The following is a 20,771-nucleotide window of genomic DNA, read 5'->3' as shown; positions in this document are numbered from 1 at the left end:
GGGAAAAGTCTTTTTTATATCTCACATTGCCTTATTATTTTCTAGACATTTCCTTCCTACTGAGCCCTTGGTATCAGCTCCTCCCCACCTCTCCCGCACCTTCCTAACCCCTGATAGATTGTACTTTGTTCTTATTTTCATCTCACACCAACGGCTGTCTCCCTTCCCCCATGTTTTCTGTGTTCTTCCCCCTGTAGAGGGTGTACGGTTAATGTGTCAATCGTTGCGATCGGTTCCTCCTTTCTCCCTTCCTCTCCTCTTCCCCCTTCCCTTCTGGTATCACTATTCCCACTCCTGTTCCTGGATTCTGTATGTCGTGAGCTCCCATCCCTTTCTATACCTGTGTACATGTTCTGGTCCAAGCTGAATTGGGAAGCAGCACTGGGGTCATGGTAGTGGGGGGGAGGTGGGAGGAGGGCTGTGAGGAAGCCTCCAGGAACCAGAGAAATATAGTGTGTTTCACTGATGCTTTACTGCACCCTGGTGACTCATCCCCTCCCTGTGGGCCCTCTGTGGGGAGATTGTTCCACTATCTACAGATGGGCTTTGGATCTCTGCTCCAGCTTCCCTCATCCTCAACAATGTTTTTGTTTGTTATGTGTCTGCTGATGTCTATTACCCAGTCTCTGTGACTCCTCATGATCACACCAGCGGTGTCCTTCTTCCATGTTGACTTGTTGCTTCACTGCTGAATGGCGGCTTGTGTAACTTCAAGCCTTTAAGACCCCAGATGCTATATCTCTTCATAGCTGGCACCACCACCCTCTTCACCACATTTGCTTATGCACCTGTTTTGTCTTCAGTGTGTGGGGTTGGTGGTGTGTGTGTAACCAATTAGACTACTGATTGGTTATAACATAGTGTTTTAGTCTTGAGGGAGGGTGTGAGCAGAGGCCCAAAGTCCATCCCTAACTCAGTGTAGTGCCGTATAAACATGTACATGGCCCAAGAAGAGGGTCTTTTGTGCTGAACAAAGTGTGAAATGCCACCGGCTGAGTAGAAAGGAAAGCTTCAGTAGGGGGAGATGGAGATGTTTGTTTCTTCCTAACAGTAAAGTACTCAGCCCCTTCTCCCACCTCTGCCGGCTCTTCTGTACTCTGGTTCTTTCTCAACTTGTGGTTGTCATTTTCCTTCCGTCCCCTGTGGTCCCCTATGATCAGCAGCAGCTCAGTTATTCTAGAAAGTAAGTGCATCATCCAGCACAAGTTAGCATTTTAAACTGTTGCTCAACTGTTTTTGTTTATTAAAGTGAGAGCCTGAAACAACTGTGTGTCTTTAAGAAAATCGAGCGACATCCCATGGCCTGGCCTTGCCAGCTGACTATTGGTTCCAATTTATCCATAAGGATTGTGGCTTATAAATCGGTAAGTGGTATATACATTCTTAAAAAAGATTTTACAACAAACAACCATGTTTATCAGTGATTGTCAATACAGGTGTGGATGACTGAGGACTGAAATTGCTGCTCCCTAAACTGCTCCCCTTGAATCTCTGTAGCTTCCTTTGTAAAAGGTAGCCCTTTAGGAGGTGCCTTGGTGGTACAGTGGTTAAGCGCTCACTCGCCATGCCACATGGGAGAGAGACGTGCCAGTCTGCGTCCATAAAGACTCGCAGCTTAGAACCCCTGAGAGGAAGTGTTGCTCTGCTCTCTCTGCAGGGTCACACTGGCCGGAAGCGACTCAGTGACTCACTGGCAGCAATGGTTAAAGGGGACCCCAGGGAAGAAAGTTTAAGAATTGTTTACATTAGCGTTTGAGTCCCCCTTCTCTTTCGCTCTGTAATGAGTTAAGGATCATGAGTTTGGCGCTCAGATAGTTTATTGTGCCAGCCTGGCCGATACACCCAAGTGGGATTAATCGAAGGGCGGAGAGATAAGTGGCTTGGTGAGCCTCGCCTTTCTTGTCTGTAGCTCTTAAATCATCGGACCAGTGTGCAGCTGCCTTGCTTGGTCTTTTCCTCAATTTAAAGGGCACACTGCCTGTGAACTGTGTCACTGTAAGTTGAGGTTCCTTTAAGACCACTCCAATGAAATTTACATCTCCGGAGCTGGGGACTGACATTTGGTGACCTGGCTGACGGTTGGTGACCTGCCTGGCTGTTTGCGGCCTGTGCTGGGATAGCCTAGCTCGCTCTCTCCACAGAGGACGACCGGACGGCCCTCAAGACTTGAAGGACTGCTAGGGTCTCACAACTCTCTCACGGGAGTGAGTTGCACTTAGCCACTTGTACTGCTTTATAATTTAACTGTTCATTTCTTATATTATATGTCTATCTGTTTATAATTTAACTGTTTATTTCTTGTGTTTTATATCTATCTTTATAAATATATATACATATATAAAATTATCAGTAACCTAGTTTTATCTCTCTAGAGAACCCTGTCTAACACAGGTGCTTTAAAAAATTATTTAAGAAACAGTTTGAAATATAATAAATCATGTTCTTGAAGTAGCATAGCAGAAATATAGCTATATACCAGTTTGAAAGTCTAGCATTTTCAAGACTCAGCCCCATCCACTTTCATTATTAAAGATTTGGTAGCATTATATATGAAACATCATAAAATGGTGAGTTGCTTCCAAGAAATTACATTTTGTAATAGATGTATGTTGAACATACCATATATACTCGTGTATAAGCTGAGTTTTCCAGCACATTTTTAATGCAGTTTTTGTGGTAAAATTAGGTGCCTCGGCTGATAATCAAGTCATCTTATACTCGAGTATATATGGTACTAAAACACTTTCAAAAACAAATTCCAGTCTGATTTAGAGCCTGATACATACCTCCACACATGCCTCCTTATTTTCCCTTTTAAGACTTCAACATGAATGTATACAAACATTTTAAAATGCAGAGTAATGGTTTAGACATGCTTTTGCATGAGGAAAATGGAATTCCAAGATAATGGAACTTTTCCATGAATGTTTTGATACACACGCGCACACACACATGTATACATATATGTACATATCCATATTCTTTGGATAGATTCAAGGACTTATTTCCAAAACTTGTACATCATCCATGAGAACCTTGGAAGTAGTTTACTTATTTATTCGGCTTTCATTCAGGCCCTTGAAGTGTATGCCTCGGAGTAAGGATGCCATCTCTACCCTTTACCTGGCTTATTGTTCAAATTTCCATATTGATTTAGGATTACTGATAGATTATTTCCCTTTTTTTAAAATTGGAAAACTGATAAAGATGTATCTAAAGTCTGTCTCTTTTGTACAGGAAGTTTTTATGGAGAAAGAAAATACTGATTTTATCTGTTGATTAATTACCCTGAGGGGAAAAAGAAACGTAGAGAGACCTACTGTGTGTATTCTATTATTAAATGAACCAGGACTTCCATAATAGCAAGAGCCAACAAAATGATGTAGATGTAGAATAAATGTTCTGGATGTTTCTGTGTGAACCAGAGAGTATAAAGTTTTTTCAATCAACTTGAATCACTAGTTTTACCGGTTATCCCTTTATTTTTCTTGGGGAAATCAGATTCTACAGGAAAAAGTTAAAAAGACATGGACAGTTGTGGATGCAAGGACCCTGAAACAAGAAGATATTAAAAAGGAAACAGTTTATTGTTTAAATGATGATGATGAAACTGAAGTTTCAAAAGAAGACACTATTCAAGGTATGCCAGTAAGACTTGTCTCTGTGGCCTCCTTAAAAGAGATTTTCTTCCAAGTGATATGATGCAGCTTATGAGTTGTACTGTTATTGGCTTGGATAGGAGGCTTCAACACGTTCGTGGAAATATTTCATTAGTGTCTAATGAACTTTTTGGAAGCCAGCTATAGTCTCTGTTTCTCTGAGTTACAGAGATACAGCTTGGGAATGGGGGTGGGGCTGGGGGAGAGGGGGAGGTGACGGAGGGAACCCCAGGTCCTTTAGCTCCTTTGCCGAGTCTTAGGTAGGAAGGTGTCCAGGAGCACACTTGGTAATTCCAACTCGCAGCGTTTTAAATGTGCCTGGTGACCCGACTTCGTACTAGGCTTTAAAGTTTAAAGTTCACTACCTAGGAGACTGCTTGTATTAATGTGTTTGAAGCAAGTTTCTTGCTGACTTGTATTTATTCTTGAGTTCCATGCTGCTGCTTCTTTTAAATGACAGTTTAAGATGTCTTGCTCAGCACGCTTCCTTGCATTAACTTAGGGGGTAGGAGAAGGGTGTTTGTTTAAGGGCTTCATACTTAGCTCCGTTTGGCGTTGTGGGTCTAGATGGCATCTCTGCCCAAAGGACTTAGACACCAGCCCAGGTTCTGAATAGTCAAGAGCTAAAGCGTAGAGACTGAGTGATGGCTAAGATAGAAACCAGGGACGTTAGGTTGCCAGAGTACGCACTACCTGGCGTAACCGTCGTTGTAACTTGCCAGCTTTGAAATGGGTCCTTTGATAACTCTTGTTATGTCCGTTTTTCAGATAAGGGAATTGCGGCTAGATGTTCATGAACTGATCCTAGGGCATCCTGCTGGCCACGGGCAGAATCAGAACTTGAACCCAGAGCTGTCTGTTGGCAGACTGTGCTCCTGGCTTTGACTGAGTTAGCACCTAGTTTTGAAGGGCTGTGCCTGATAGGCTAGATTTTATGTTTAATTTTGAAAGTGACGAAGCAGTGTCATGATTAATCCTGTGTTTTAGGAAAGTGAATCGGATAGCTGGGTGTGGGTTGAGTTGGAAGGAGAAGGAACTAGCGCAGAGCGTGCCACTCCCTTGGTTGCAAGCAGAGAAAGCAGCTCTGGTTATCGTGGGTCCAAAGAAATCACTGGCAGGTCATCGGGAGATGGGTTGATGGTCTCAAAGAACGTAGAACTGCAGTGTTCCTGCTTTACCTGTGTGCAGTACCCACACAATTCCCTTACCTATTCTCTCCCCATGAAGGTTGAGAATTTTCTTCTTAGCGGTATTAATATGTACATGTGGGCAGGAAAATTGTTAAAAGTTGTCTAGTCCATATATTTTTTTTGCCATTTACAGAGTCTACAGTTACTTGTCTGTCCTTGCAGTAGATAAGCCAGAAAACACAAGCCAGTCTTCATTAGAATTTTTATGTTACTGTTCAGTTGTTCAGGTCAAATGACTGACAGCAGAGAAACGGAAAAACGTTTAGTCCAGATACCACTCTCAATCAAGTGCCATACGTTGGTTAATTTTCTCTTGGATTTTAATTTTGTTTTCATTGCTTGATTTTTCTAAAAGACATATGCAGTGTAAATAGAAATGTGTTTCTTCTTAATTAAATGCAAGGCAGCAACAGCAGACTGACAGAACAAGTCACCCCTACTCCCAGAATCTGCCCCCAGATACAAGTGTCGTCAGCCTCAGGGTAAAGAGGCGGGTGTTCTCCCTTGCCAGGCACACAGTGCCGATCCAGAGCATGAGGGGACAGGGCGAAGACTCCTTGTTTTGCTTTGTTATGTCCTAAATAATGAAAAAGTAGAAAGGGTATAATCCAACCTCACAAATAGATTTACATGCAAAATAATAAGCAACTTATCATTAGAGTGCTTCATTAAATCGAACTTTCTGTCATTAAATAGAAGATCTTGGGCTTTTCCCATTAGGCATTTGTATAGCTCCAGGGTGTGTTTTTGAGAACATTTTGTTCTGAAAATTTCCTAAGGGTATTTTCAGGTTTCTGAACAAATGTGTTATTATGATGTTTATAAATCCTTCGCATACTTCAGTCAGCGGGGTGTGTCTCGGGAGCACAGTGAGCACATTGTGTTTGCCGCCTTTCTTGCTCTCCTAGACCACATACTCGTTAAGGCAGCTGGGTTGCAGAAGATGCCACTTGGAAAGTGTGGTTAGATTTTAATCGCCTTTAAAATGCACGAGGGAACTTCAGACAGTTGGTGGGCACATTCCAGTATCTTTTCATTCCATCTTTCCATGATCTTTTTGAAGGCCCCGCATATGTGATGCTTGTGTACCTGCTTCTCCCTGCCCTTGACCGAGGACAAGGTTTCGGGCCTGGTTTGCAGAGGGTGGTGTGTGGAGACTGGCTCTGGGCCGGGCATGTCTCGTGCTTGTCTGTGTACAGCGGCTTTCAGCGTGAAGATGAGACCCCACGTGCTTAACCGCTGCTCTCTCCCTCCCTGCTCCCTAGGGTTCCGCTACGGAAGTGACATAGTCCCCTTCTCTAAAGTGGATGAGGAACAAATGAAATATAAATCGGAAGGAAAATGCTTCTCTGTTTTGGGATTTTGCAGATCTTCTCAGGTACAGTGCTCATTCGCTCTACACTTAGAAACAAGATAAATGAGCAGTTTTCTATTTGCTACTTGAGGAGGCACTTTTGATTGGTCCTCAGTTTATGATCTGGATGCATCTCAAGTTTCCTTCTTCCAAAAGACAGTCTGGAGGTGGCTGCCGTCAGCTTTGGTTTTCTGAGGAAAGTGACCAAGAGATTATGTAAGACTTCCATGCATTCAATTTCAAGTTACTTCCTAGCTTTGCTGGACGCTGTAGCTCATCATAGCTCTAAGGGTGTAGTTCTGACTTTTGTGCTTAAATGGTGTTTTGGGGGGAATAAAGGTCAGGTAGGTTTTGAATTACCATAGAACTCCCAACATAAGAGTTCTGGGATGGGAAACTGCTCTGCCAGTCATTTCTTTTTCAGACCAGTGCAGAGCTGTGCAGGAGGCACAGTGGGAAATGCAGAAAGTCACTAAGTACTTGATAGTCCCCGAAGCAAGCCCTGATCTTGGCTCGTTCGGACTCCCAGTGACCTCGTGTATTACAGCCTAGAACTCCATTGGGCTCTCTTTTTTCTTTTTTAAATACTTTTATTAGGGCCTCTTACATCTCTCTTATGATCCACACATTCATCCAGTGTGTCAAGCACCTTTGCACATATGCTGCCATCATCATTTTCTTTTTTTAAAAAATCATTGTATTAGAGGCTCATACAAGTCTTAATCTCAATCCATACATACATCAATTGTGTAAAGCACATTTGTACATTCATTGCCCTCACCATTCTCAAAACATTTGCTCTCCACTTAAGCCCCTGGCATCAGTTCATTTTCCCCCTCCCTTCCAGCTCCCCCCTCCCTCATGAACCCTTGATAATTTATAAATTATTATTTTGTCATATCTGGCACTGTCCGACGTCTCCCTTCACTCACTTTTCTGTTGTCTGTTCCCCAGGGAGGAGGTTATATGTATCTCCTTGTAATCAGTTCCCCCCTCTTTTAAAAAAATTATTATGAAATACTTTTATTGGGGGCTCTTCCATCTCACAATCCATGTGTGATCATCCAGTGTGTCAAGCACATTTGCACATGTGCTGCCATCATCATTTGCAGAGCAGTCTCTTCCCACTTGAGCCCCTGATATCAGCTCCTCATTTCTTCCCCCTCTCTCACGAACCCTTGATAAGTTATAGATTATTATTTTCATATCTTACATCATCCTCCATTGCCCCTCACCCACTTTTCTGTTGTTCATCCCCCTGAGGGGGTTATAGGTTAATCTTTGTGATTGATTCTCCCTCTCTTACCCCACCTTCCCTAATCCTCTGGTATCTCTACTTTGCTTGTGGGCCCTGGGGGGTTTATCTAGCCTGGATTCCCTGTGCTGCAGGCTCTTGTCTGTAGCAGTGTGCATGTTCTGGTCTAAACTGATTTGTAAGGTAGAATTGAGGTCATGATCGTGGCGGGAAGAAAGCACCAGAGAACTAGAGGAAAGGTGTGTGTTTCATTGGTGCTATACTGCACTCTGGCTCATTTCATTTCTTCCCTGTGACCCCTCTGTGACGGGATGTCCAATTGTCTACAGATGGGCATTGAGTCTCCACTCCATGTCTCCCCCCTCCCCCCCAATTCACCCTGGGTATGTTTTTGTTCTGGGTCTTAGATGCTTGGTACCTGATGCCATCAATACCTCGTGATCACACAGGCTGGTGTGCTTTTTCCCTGTGGGCTTTGTTGCTTCTCAGCTATTGGCTGCTTGTTTATCTTCAAGCCGTTAAGATCCCAGACACTATATCTTCGAAAGCTGGGCACCATCACCTTTCTTCATCACATTTAGTTGTGCACCCGTTTTGTCTTCAACGATCGTGTTGGATAGCTAAACATCACAGAATGCCGGGTTGTTAGAACAAAGTGTTCTTGTGTTGAGGGAGTACTTGAGTCAAGGCCCAATGTCCATCTGCAACCTTAATTCTTAACATATAGATATGAATAGATAGATCTATTCCCCTCTTGTAATTTATATATATTTACACATGTACATGCCTGCATTTAGACCTCTATAAATGTCCTTTGCCTCCTGGTTCTTTTCTCGATTTTCTTTTACTTTCCTCTTGTCCCACCATCATGTTCGACCTTCCTTTGGGTTTACTAATTCCTCGCTGCTGCGTCGTCCTTGATTGAGCCCCACTGGGCATCTTACGCCCTTCTCTCCATTGGTTTTAGTTCAGTTGTTGTTCCCTTGTCCCTAGGTTCTTTCTGCCCACCACCACCCCTACCCTGCCCTTCCTTTCCCCCACCTCCCTTTTCCCATATCCACCCAGAACCATTGGCCCTGTTCTTTTCATCTCCGAATTACTTATCCCGCCTATCTTACCTAGACAGACATGCAGATACATTAATAAGCGCAAAACCCATAGCCAAAGAAAACAACAAAGGAAGTCAAGACCAGGAAAACAATAGCAACAAGAACAAAAAGAAAGCCATTGACAAAAATGGAAGGGCCTGTAAAGAGTTGAAGGTCTGTTTGTTGGCCTTTATGAGTGTTTTACAATTGCGTCTAATGGAGTGCTACAGTCTGTCTCCAAAGTCTATTTTTGGGATTCCCCGGGGGATTTCACCACTTTGCTCCCCTTGCTGCTCTGTTGCATGCCCTTAGTGTTTCGCCCCAGGGTGATGGGATCATATTATGCACAATTCCCTCACTGTGTCTCCAGTGCTGTCTCCCACAGTGCTATGGTTTAATGAGGTACATCGTGTCCCGTTGTGGGGCCGTCCCTTTGGCCCCACCACGTTGTCTGCTCCGAGCAGGAATATTGTCCTTAGGACTTGGTGGGCCAGGGTGTCCTCTCCCCCCTCTCCATCCCTTTTTGTTTCTCCCATGTGCTCTAATCAGATGCTCCCCTCTCCCCAAACTGTAGCCCCAGTGCTATCCTCTGAAGTGCATTCTTCTCTGTGGGGAGGGGTGTCCACATAGTTAGGATTGGGGCTGGCCCCACAGATCTCTCTATTCTTTCCCTGGTACATGTCGATATGTTGTATTCATGTCTTGGCACATCAGTTTGAAGCCTGGTCTTTCCCTCTCCTGTGGAGATATAAACAATATCCTCCCCTTGGGTGGGTTAGTGCCCTGTTCTCCCCCCACCCCCATGTCTTTTTCTCTCTCTTTCTTTCTTTGCCCCTCTAGTTTAATTGGTTGTTGTATGTATCCCTGGATTGGGTTGGCCCCTGCCATCGTTGCTGGACCTCACCCCAGGGATGTATGTATATAGTAGCTTTTTCCCTATGCCCGTTTGCTTTTTTTTTTTAAGCTTACCTCAGTGGATTCATGTAGTACTTGTCCTTTTGTGCTTGGCTTACTTCAGTTAGCATAATTTCCTCCAGTTCTTCCCTTGCGGTGATGTGCTTCATGCGTTCATCACTGCTTTTTGGTGATATGTAGTACTCCATTATAGGTATGTATAACAGTTTTTTGATCCATTTGTCTGTTGATGGAAATTTGTGTTGTTTCCAACTCCTTGCAATTGTGAACTGTGCTGCGATGAACATTGGATGTCTCACTGTGGTTTGTTTCTTGCCTCTGCTGGGCATGTGCTCAGTCGGGGGATTGCTGGTAGCTCAATTTCCATCTGTTTCAGATATCACTAAATCAATTTCCATAGCGGCTGTCCATACCTACAGGTCCACCAGCAGTGGATGAGAGTTCCTGTCTCCCCACAGCCCCTCCAACACTTGTTGCTTTCTGATTTTTTGAATTGGGCTATATTTAAGGGTATTAGGTGGTGTCTCATAGTTGTTTTAAATTGCATTTCTCTTATGGCTAATGATCAGGAACATTTTCTCATATATTTATTGGCCATTTGGATTTCTGCCCTGTGCAACTTCTGTTCAGGTCTTTTGCCCACCTCCTCAGTGGACTGTTAGTGTTGCTCTTATTGTAAGCTTACAAAGTATTGTAGATTTTAGTAATATGACCTTTGTCTGATGTGTCATTGCTAAAGATGTTTTCCCAGTCTGTGGACTTTCTTATTACTCTCTTGGGGAATTCTTTCAATGTACACAGATGTTTTATCTTCAGTATATTCCACTTGTCAATTTGTGACTGTGGCGGGAAAGAGAAGAGAAAAGAAGATGGAAAAAAATAGTGAAAGAAGAAGAAAAGAAAGAAAAAAATAGTTAAAGAGGTACCTGAGCCCTGTGCTGTGCCGGGTCGTGTGCAGCACTGCCGGAGGAGGCAAGCTGTAGCTCATGGGCGGCGTTGCCCTTTGCAGAGCATAGGGGCATGTGGAAGGAAAGAGAGGGAGAGGAGAGACCCCGAAAAGAAGAAAGAAGGGGGGAAACACAGCGGTCTTCGCTAAGACTGAGTGTGGTAGAAAAAGAAGAAAAGAGTAAAGAGCTAGCTGATCCCTGATCGCCTGAACGTGGGGCCAGAGGGGTTTAAACTCTGCCCCAAGGTGGCAGATTGGTGTGCCCTTTTGGTGCAGGGTCCCACCATTGCTGGCATAATTGCCCTAGTCCTCAAGATCACCGTAGAGGCCAATCGGAGGTTTTCTCAGCAGCGAGGAGCACTGTAGAGGGCTGTCCCAGCTGCCTTGTGTGCTGTGCAGTGCTCCCACAGGGCAGGCTGGAGTTCCCCCTGCTATTTGGGTGGAGTTGCCATTGGGCTGTCTTGGCTACCACCTTTACAATAGCAGATTGTCAGGTATTTCTTACATTGTGCCTGTGGGTGGGGTTGAACACCAACCTTTAGAACCAATTGCTTGTGCCAACCAGGGACACCCTATGCTACTCTGTAGTGGTTATTACAAGATTCTCAGCTATCTTAGATTACAGACGTTTGTGATGTATAACCAAAGAGATAGATCCTAACAAATGTGAACTATATAATTATGTGTATTTTATCTGAACCAAGATCATAGGAACTGAAAGAATTTTGTTTGTTACTAAGAAGTAGTAAGTAAAAATTTTGAAAATAAGAGTCGACTTTTGAACAGCACTGAGGTTGAGTTTCCACCTTCTCCCCATTTGAAAATCTGAGTATAATTCATAATTCACCTTTGAACAATACAGGTGTGAACTGTGCACATCCACTTGGAATTTTTTTACCCCCTCTTTAAGGGCATTGTGAGTCGGAATAGAAATCATGACTGAGTATTTTTTATTACGGTGGATTACAGTATTGTGACACTGCTTGAAGCTCCAGGGAATGGTGATCATTGCCGTGTCAGCTGCTCATGTGCAGATGATGAACATCATGGCGTTTTAAACCAGTACAGCTCATGAGCTCCTGCAATTCCCAAACCAAACTTACTGCCATCCAATCAGTTCCATCTCATAGCAGCCCGTAGGGCAGAATAGAACTGCTCCTGTGGGTTTCTGAGGCTGTAAATCTTGACAGGAACAGAAAGTCTCATCTTTATCTTGGGGAGCTGCTGCTGGTTTCAAACCGCTCAACCTGCGCTTAGGAACCCAATGCACAACCCACTAAGCCTCCTACAATAGTAGCAGGAAAAACATCTGTATAACCAGGGCCCCTGTGTTTCAAATCTGTGGTGTTCAAGGGTCAACAGTGTGTACACAATGCACTGGACTTACACTTCCTCATGCTGCCCCCACTCACAGGCCTAGGTATCTCATTGGTGCTGCAGTGAGTGTTGGGGACCATTTCCATGGCTGCTCAAACTTAGATTGACATCGCCAGGGCATACATTTAGCAGTATGTACTTGTTAAGGTAGGAGCTTTTAATGGTAAAGATAAATGCTTTTTGGAATTTAAAATTATATATGTATAATGTTTTAGCAAGTCTCTCTAAATATGCACCCCTTAAAAATGTTTTTCATTTGTGGAAGTGTGTTAAATTAAAGCTAATGATAAGGCCTGTGAGTCTTTTCTGTGAAAAAACACCCTTGTTCAGACCTGTGTACAGAAGCTGGAGCTTCACATCAGTTTATTCTGCTTGATTTCCTGGTGACAGCTTCCACTTTCATCCTAGATACACCAAATCAGAATCTACATTTCAATAGGGTTCCCAGGTATCCTGGAGTGATTTTTTAACCCCCTTACAATTTACTTATTTGTTAAAAAAACAACAACCCTTGTTATTGTGAATTGGGTTAAGTTTTACAGAGCAGATCAGATTTCCATTCGATAATTCATGCTCATTTTGTTTTATCGTTTTGACCAGTCCTTACAATTTAACATTACTTACCTCATTACCTCCCTGTGTTGCCCTTTTCCCCCCTCTTTCCTAACCTTTCTGATTGTCTTGGGGTAAATGCTGCCCTTTTGCTTTCAAATAGTTGATTATTCTAAGGCAGTGGTTCTCAACCTTCCTAATGCTGCGACCCTTTGATACAGTTCCTCATGTTGTGGATCCCCAACCGTAAAATCATTTTCATTGTTACTTCATAGCTGTCATTTTGCTACTGTTATGAATCGGGCGACCCCTGTGAAAGGGTCATCCGACCCCCAAAGGGGTCACGACCCACAGGTTGAGGACGGCTCTTCTAAGGTGTGCGTCCCTCACTGGTGTTACTGGTGCCCTTAGAGAGCTCTTTGTTGTGTGGCTGACGGCTGAGCTGTGGGTATGAGTTTAGACCTGAAGGGTGACTTCTGAAGGCGTTCTCCCAGTCTCCGTACAACCACTGCCGCTGGCCTTCTGTTAGGATGTTGAGTTTTGTTCCACGTTTTGTCCGACGCTATCCAGGATCTTCTAATGTGATGCCCTTGGACACTCCCTTGCCCTTCTGGTCTCCGAGAAAGGTGTGGAGATGGGTCTTTGTAGGGTACACTTGTCCACTGGACTGATGGTTTCCACGTGTCTTTGATTTTCATCGCTCTTCTTTCCTCTGGACAGGGAGCGACCAATTGTCAAACCGGAAATGACCGCTCATGAGCTTTTAGGACCCTTAAGAACTGCTCTCCAAAGTAGGGTACAGAATGGTGTCTTTGTGGACTGTGCTGTGCCACTTGACCTTGGTGTCCCCTAAGAAAATGGTCCTGATTCCCCAATGCATCAAGCTGGCTTGCCTAGAGAAATAAAAGCAGTGATACTCATATGTACAAGAAATAATTTATTTCAAGAAGTAATTTTATATAAGGCATCCCAGCCCAACCTAACTCAAGTCCATGGACCCCGTGCTAGCTGGGACCTACTTAGTTTACTTGTTTTTTAATTTCAAGAGGCCTTTCCACTTAACTCTCTCCAAGGTGTCAGTGTTGTGAGTATTCCGTTATAGAAGGGAATAATAACTTAGCCAGAACTCTCCCCACATGTCTGACTATTCTTTGAAAAGTTATTTAGGAGCCTTAAGAACGATATCATTAACTGTTAACAAAATCTATTATTGATTCTAATAGGAAGACAAGTAAATATAGATTCCCAAACTTATTTGACATAGTGCTCCCTTTTCAGGAAAAAAAAAAAATTACTCGTTACCCCCATGGCAATGAAAGCTTCTGTATCATAGTTTGTACCCAGGATAAAGTGTAGTCTGCTTTTCCAGGGCTCCTCAAGGGGCAGCATTGCCCACTTTGGGAAACACTGAACTGTATGAATATAATACACTGAAAGTACAGAATTATTCCCATATCTCTTGAATGATGGTTTTCAGATGGGAAAGTAAAGTTGGAATGAGGGTTGTGTGACTTGTAAGGCCCACATCCATACCTTTGAGAGTCTGTCGTCTTGAGCTGTACTTACTGGTTCCTGCTGTTGTCGTGTCTTGCTTTAGCGGTGGGAGAACAGAGTTAACAAAAGCCATGAAAACACTGCCCGCAGTGCGCGACATGTTCTTATGAGTGCACTCCCCCGCAGTGCGCGACATGTTCTTACGAGTGCACTCCAGGTCAGGGTTAGGCAGGTCAGAGAGGATAGGTCTTGGCAAATAAATGCAGGTGGTCGTGATTTTAAGAGCATTTTCTGATCAGGGACTGGTTGGGCTGCTTTGTCTCTTCGGAGACTCTCCTTGATAAATGAATTGAACTCGAGGGCAAGGGAGTGCAGGCAGTTTGTTTTGTTTTGAAGCCCGTTTCCCTCCTCCCAGCCCTGCCCCTCTCTGATGAGCTCTTCACTTTGCACCCACAGCCCTCGGCTGCTAACCTCTCTGCTGTCGATCAGGGTCTTCAGATGAAGTCCACCCACAAGGACCTTCCTGACCCCGTCCTCGCTCCTCTTCTCTGGTTTGAGTTTTCACCTTCGAATTCGGGCTGGGACTGCCTGCCCCCAGGCGTGGCTTTCCCAGCTCCCTGTGTTTCTATTGCGCTGGTGCTTTCTCACACCCTCTCTCCCAGGGGAGCTTGTTCCCCTCATTGCTCCCAGCTCTCCGTTTCCCCTCTTGTAGTAACGGAGGGGCCACTACTTGATGACCTTCCCGATCTCCCATAACCATGCTGGCTGCCTCTCATACATGCTCCCGTGGCACCCGGGAACTCTGGACTCAAATAATATACCATCATTAATTTCTTCTTTACCTAAACACGGCACGGCAGGACTCCGTCCTATCCATCGTTGCCTCATTGTTGCAGCCGAGCTCAAAGCAGTCACTTTCACACTACTGGATGTGAAAGACTTTTTGTGTTGAATTGAACCTCAAGTAGAAACTATTTTTAGTGTCTTTGCCTGTCATTTTCAGTAAGAACATGTGAGTAGGATATTGTAGTGATTTGTGACTGTACACTTACATGTGTCTTTATTTTGAATCAAAACCATTTTCCCCCCTCACATATTCTTATAGGTCCAGACAAAATTCTTTATGGGACATCAAGTTTTAAAGGTCTTTGCTGCAAAAGATGATGAGGTAAGTTGACAGGGATGGGTTTTTGTGGTAGTGACATAGAATTGAGTTGTCATTTTCTGAATATGAATTGTTTGGAGTTTTTATGACCTAAAATGATGTTAATTCTTGCAATGACAGAAAATTCACTGGCCTTTACCTTTGAAAATGGAGAAATGATCAAATGAGTTTGTCGTAGCTGAAACCCAAGGCATGAGAATCTAATTCTTCAGTTAGAGGCCCAGTGAGTAATAAAGACAGATGTGCACAACTGCGCTTAGGTGTGGAGGCTCGTGGTGGAATGGCTGTCAGAGAGCGTTTGAGGCCAGGTTGGCGTTCCCTGTCATTCACCATGAGCAGGTGTCAGGAGTACGTTTCCAGTGCCTGCTGGGCTGGTTCCATCACTGGGAGATTCGCCCTGTCCCCGTCCTCTTCCCACTTCCTTCTCTCCCAGGTCCCTTACCCTCCGCTCCCATCTGCCCTCCTTACGGCTCGCCCTTCAAATCAGAACGAGCGGTTGGAGAGTTTCATTTCCTTGGAGATACTGATCTTAAATGGATGACCTCAAGCTAATATCTGCTTAAAATACTTGAGCAGTTTCCTAAGCCCCAGAGATAGGTGCATTAGAAATCAGTAAACAATAAAGAAGGCTTGTTTGCGGTGGAGGTGGGGTAGGCTTCAGGCCGTTACGTGACCCGTCCAGTTTCCTTGGCCCTCTTTTTTGCCCCACTTCTGAAGCGTGGCTGGCAGGCTGCTGACCTAGTTGGTGGCATGGCATCATTCCATCAGCTGTTCGAATGAGGAGAGCAGAGTGCTCAGCGTCTCCCTGTCCCCGCACGTTCATGAGGGCTGAGTAGACATAGGTGAATCCTCACATTTGAGGTGCCCATTTCCTGGGCTTCTCCAGAAATCAATGCTGTTGGGAATCTCTGAGTTCTGATATACATTGTCAGTCCACATATGGTCTCTTATCTGAGCTTGTCCTGAAATGTTAACGCCCACTTACTGACCGACCTCCACACAGAGCGTGCGGAGCCCGCCACAAGGCTGGCTGGGCACGGAGGAGCACACAGCCCACAGAGCTGGGCTGAGGCCCACGTGCTGGAGCAAAGCGGCTTACCTGTGGCTGGAGACCTCACGGGGTCGAGGAACAATGTGGGCCTCCTGAGAAATTTGGCAACAATAAGAGCTTTCTGAACATACAACGACCAAACTTTAGTTAAGCAGCCATTTAATGAATCTGAGGCATTTCAGGCAGCATTTGCCATGTTGCACGTTTCTTGGGTGAAAAGGGTCGTCAGTGGCAAGCCTTATGCTTGGTAACACATTAGACTTGCTGCTGGGCATAACCTGTGACAGGTGTCCAGTAGTTGTAACCCAGCCTCAAACACAGCCAGCTCTGTGGTCACTCCAGGGAAAACGAAAGCTAACTATTATTTTACCTACTAAGAGCAAAAGGCTGCTCTCTCTTATAGTGAGTTCGTCAGCCATAGTCAAAGAATTGTATTATCTAATTGGTTGGTGGTTCAAACCAACTAGACGCTCCATGGGAGAGCGTCCATACAGCTGTGCAGTCTCGGCAACCCCACATGGGTCTGCTAGGCGTCTCAATCAGCTGGCATACGAGGACTCCCAGGGGCGAATGAAGGAGAAAATTGAATGGAAATCCTTGTGTAAGTAAAGAGGGGAGTAGGAAAGACGGCAGATGTCCCAATGCTCTTCATACAGCTAGAGGATCATCCCGTGGAATAGAAATTAAACTATGCTTCATACCAGAGGGGTGGATTGAATAAACAAGATGAAGAGTTATTTGTCAACAAGGATTGCTGTCTGAGTGAATGGTTCCCTCGGGAGGCTGCATCTTCGTTTCCTAGGGCTGCGCTGACAGAATGCCACAAGGTGGATGGTGGTGGCACGCAGGTAGAGGAAGGTACTGTTGGTAGTTTTGCTGTCAGGGTAGAGAGATACCTGCAGTATAACCAGGTGAGATCTCTGCCAACCACTAATCAGCAGCTTGCATCCAGGTCTTACAAGATTTTGAATCACTAGTACGTGGAACCAGATGATTAAATAATCCCCAAGTGGAGCTTTAGGGAGAGAAGGGATACGAGCTGAATGTAAAGATGCAGGGAGAGGAGAAGTGTCTGGGGAGGAGTCACCAGGGGAGCGCCGGGTCTGAATCAAGAGAAGAAAGAAGTGGGGGGGGGGCACACAGGTGCCACTGGCGGGTCAGATAGAATGGGAACGAGCATTTGTCGATTAAGAAGTCGGTGACTTTCAGAGGCTAACTTCAGAGTGAGGGAAAGGCCGTGCTCAGGCTGGATGAAGAATAATTGTGTTGATGCCATGAGAAGAGCAAGAGTGCCATCTCACAACCTTGGAGTTGAAGAGAAAGAAAACGGAAATGACGGGTAGTAATTCATGCAGAGGGCGGAGCAGAGGCAGCTTGTGCTTTGGAAGAATGGAGACCTGGGTCCATGTAGAGGGTGGCGGCATGGGTTCAGAGGGAATGGAAGATGGAGCAGAGACCGAGTTCCGTTACGAAGCAAAGGAGCAAAGCGCACATGTGATGACAAGTACATGCGTGTGCAGTTTGACCAGGGATGCGCAGTCTGGAGCTGAGCGCACGGCGTGGGGCCCTATCTGACTTCCTCCTGCTTCAGCGGAGAGAAGGAGAATGCAGCTCCTTCCAGCCCGAGGCCTGCTGCTGCAAGACTGAGGCTAGCCGTGCCCCCCCTCCCTTCCCCTCCCTCATCCTGTCCCCACGCCAACAACTTCTCGGTTGGGTTGATGATCCATTAATTATGGTCGCGCAGAAATCACAGACAAGACCCATGGTCCTGGAGGTTTATCGGGGAAGTGAGCAAACTTTACTTCAAGTCAGGATCAGGTAACATTAAGGATGCCGTCATTAGTCCACAGCAGTGCCTCTTCCCAGCCAGCTGGTCCTTAGTCACACCGTCCCTGGGTCTCTGCCTCCGCGGCCCGGAAGCTGCCTGCTGCTCTGCTCACTGCCGCTCGGCATTGCCCCTGCTCTGCCTCGCGGTCTGCGTGTCTCCACTGGTAGCTGCTCTTTCTTGATGGTCCTGGGATTCTCTCTGTTCCTGCTCTTATGTACAAGAGGATGGCACACACTGACCACTCCCTGCGTTCGAGGCCTGCCCACCTGATTTGCCTGGTCCCACCCATTCATTGTGTGGGAGTTAGAGAAATAAGAAGAGCCCGTAGTACTAATTTGTTTTACTTGGCCACAGAAGCAGAGGATGACAGTGGATGGTAATCTGGTAAGCATTCAGCGCTACTCTGAGAGTGTTCAGATGCTGGATATGTGTCCCCACCTGCCTCTTTCTTCCTAGGCAGCCGCGGTGGCACTCTCCTCCCTGATCCATGCCCTGGACGAATTGGACATGGTGGCCATCGTGCGGTATGCTTACGACAAGAGAGCTCACCCTCAAGTCGGTGTGGCATTTCCACTTATCAAGGAAGCCTACGAGGTAAGGCCCATAGACCGTTTCCGTCCACGTTGCTTTCTTTGTTCTCAGCAGTTCTTCTCATGTGCTAACGGTCCACAGTGACCCTGAGGTGAGTCACCAGGTGGTTTGCTGGCAGCAGGGACAGGTGTGCATTCCCCTCTCTGAACATTGGTTTTCCCCATTGACTTGGGCTGAGGGAAGCATTTGGGCGTCCTGTGAAGATGCAGGTTCTGCTTTGGTAGGTCTAAGATGTGGCCCAAGAATCTGCAAATTGCCAGCTCATGCTCAGAGTGGACCACACAGGAGTAGCATGGAGAGAGCATAAACTACGAAAGCGTGGGCTGCTAAACCACAGGGCCAGTCGTTCAAACCCACCAGCCACTGCGGGAGGAAAGGCGTCCTGCTCGGTCTGGCAGGGTCGGTGAGAGTCAGAAACACCTGGATGGCAATGCATTCGTGTGGAGAGCTTTTAGTAAAGCCCATCAGCACAGACGGGCCGCGACTCCTTCCTGTGCGCCAGATCCAGCGATCGCCCTCTCAGAGCCAAATGCGGACGGGGACCGTGAAGACAGATGAGTGCGAGGAAGGCCTTGTGGAGTTCCCTTCATTTAGAGCACGTGCCGTTACGGAGGCCTCCATGTCTTGTCAGAACTGGAAAGAGAAGGCAACAGTCTTCACTCCTAGAGCTGCTTTCCAGGCCCCGGCTCCTGGTCAGTGTCTTGCCAGGCATTCTGCAGCTGTTCTCGGTCCTCTCTTCGCACCATTTACTCAGGTTCAGTGTTCTTCGTGGTGCTCACCTCAAAGCAGATGTCAGAGCACAGCCTTTTGTGTCAGATGTTCACTGTCTGGCTTGTGAAGTAGGTTATGGTGCTCCTCCCACAGCCTTGGGACCAGCTTTATATTTTCTCATTAATTGGGTGGTTTCTGCTTTTACCCCCTTTCTTTCCCATTAGTGTTTGGTGTATGTGCAACTGCCTTTCATGGAAGACTTGCGGCAATACATGTTTTCATCCTTGAAAAATATTAAGAAATGCACTCCCACAGGTGAGTGTGTATCCATTTAGCTCACTAATTGGCTAGAAACACAGCCTGTTCTTGGGAAATCACCTGTCTTCAGTCACTGGTGGGGCGCAGATCTCCCCGGGAGGAGTTAGCCGGGTTCCAGTCATCCACAGCAATGGTGAGGTGACTCACCGTGCCTTGTGTCAGAAGCAGGGCTACACCAGCGCTCACGCTCCACACACTAGTTTTCCTGCTGACTTGGGCTGATGGAGCAGCTGGCAGTTGGTGCAGTCTCTGTGAGCAGGGCCCCTTTGGGGGAGCGAGTCGACTTCCAGGGCCAAAGCTGTGATGGGTCCTGCCCGGCATGGACTGTGGCGGCCTTGCAGAGGCCCAGCTCTGCAAGGGCACGGTGCTCCCTGTGGCATGCAGTAATGAAAGGTCCCAGAAGCAGTGTTCCTTACCTTTGGCTTCAGAAAGTTCTGGAACTGCAAGGTAATGGGATTTTCCCTGTACTTGCTGAAGCCCTTCCCTTGTACTTGAAGCTTGAAAAGAGAGGCTCTCATTGAGCATCTGTCTTCAATGACAGAGTGCTGTGCCGAATGGTGTTTGTAGACATAGGTTCTGTAGTCGTTAAAATATAGTCATGGGCAGATGGTAGAAACGTACCAAAGTCAATGAAAAATGAAGAGTACTTGTATTTCCAAGCTGAGATGTGATACAAATAGCGTGTCAGATTAGGAAATTTCAAGGTGAGTCTACAAAGCGTGTTCTCGCCGTCCTGTCGGACCCTTGGGGAGCAGTGTGCTGTAGGGGAGCTAGCTGTCCTCTCAAGCCTGAGTTTGCAGCATGGCCAGACGGGCAGCATGCACCCAAGTGCCAAGGAGAAGCTGGCTCCGTATGCCGAGAAGCCTTCTTAATAGACACAGTCTACGATGGTCTGTCCTGTAGCAGGGGAAGAAAGGAGGCTTCCTACTTTGGTCGAGAGCTGGTCTCGGAAACCCACAGGGGCCGTGAGTTCTACTCTGTCCTAAAGGGTCACTACAAGTCAGGATTGACTTGACAGCAGTGAGTTTGGTTTGGCCCTGCAGAGGACTGCCCGGCCCTACTGCCAATACCAGGTTTCTCTTCCTTGGGGTGGTGGGGTGGTGGTGGTGGTGGTGGTGGTGGTGGTGTGTGTGGGTGTGTGTGGTGGTGGTGGGTGGTGTGTGTGTGTGTGTGTGTGTGTGTGTGTGTGTTGGGTGTGTGTGTGTGGTGGTGGTGGGTGGTGTGTGTGTGTGTGGTGGGTGTGTGTGTGTGGTGGTGGTGGGTGGTGTGTGTGTGTG

At 46.1% G+C, this 20,771-nt stretch overlaps 1 protein-coding gene across 2 annotated transcripts in view; it reads left to right on the top strand.

Moving 5' to 3' along the window:
• XRCC5 (X-ray repair cross complementing 5) overlaps positions 1-20,771 on the top strand; it is an 89,310-nt gene that overhangs the window by 17,050 nt on the left and 51,489 nt on the right. For both annotated transcript variants that reach the window (XM_075529342.1, XM_075529343.1), the window contains exons 7-12: positions 1,250-1,364; positions 3,502-3,640; positions 6,115-6,227; positions 14,936-14,998; positions 18,331-18,468; positions 19,401-19,491. In XM_075529342.1, coding sequence (XP_075385457.1) covers positions 1,250-1,364; positions 3,502-3,640; positions 6,115-6,227; positions 14,936-14,998; positions 18,331-18,468; positions 19,401-19,491 — 659 coding nt within the window. The remainder of the gene's footprint in view (positions 1-1,249; positions 1,365-3,501; positions 3,641-6,114; positions 6,228-14,935; positions 14,999-18,330; positions 18,469-19,400; positions 19,492-20,771) is intronic.

This window comes from Tenrec ecaudatus, chromosome 13 (assembly GCF_050624435.1).
Source record: "Tenrec ecaudatus isolate mTenEca1 chromosome 13, mTenEca1.hap1, whole genome shotgun sequence".
NCBI classification, from domain to species: Eukaryota; Metazoa; Chordata; class Mammalia; order Afrosoricida; family Tenrecidae; genus Tenrec; species Tenrec ecaudatus.
This window is presented reverse-complemented; position numbering and strand designations above follow the sequence as displayed.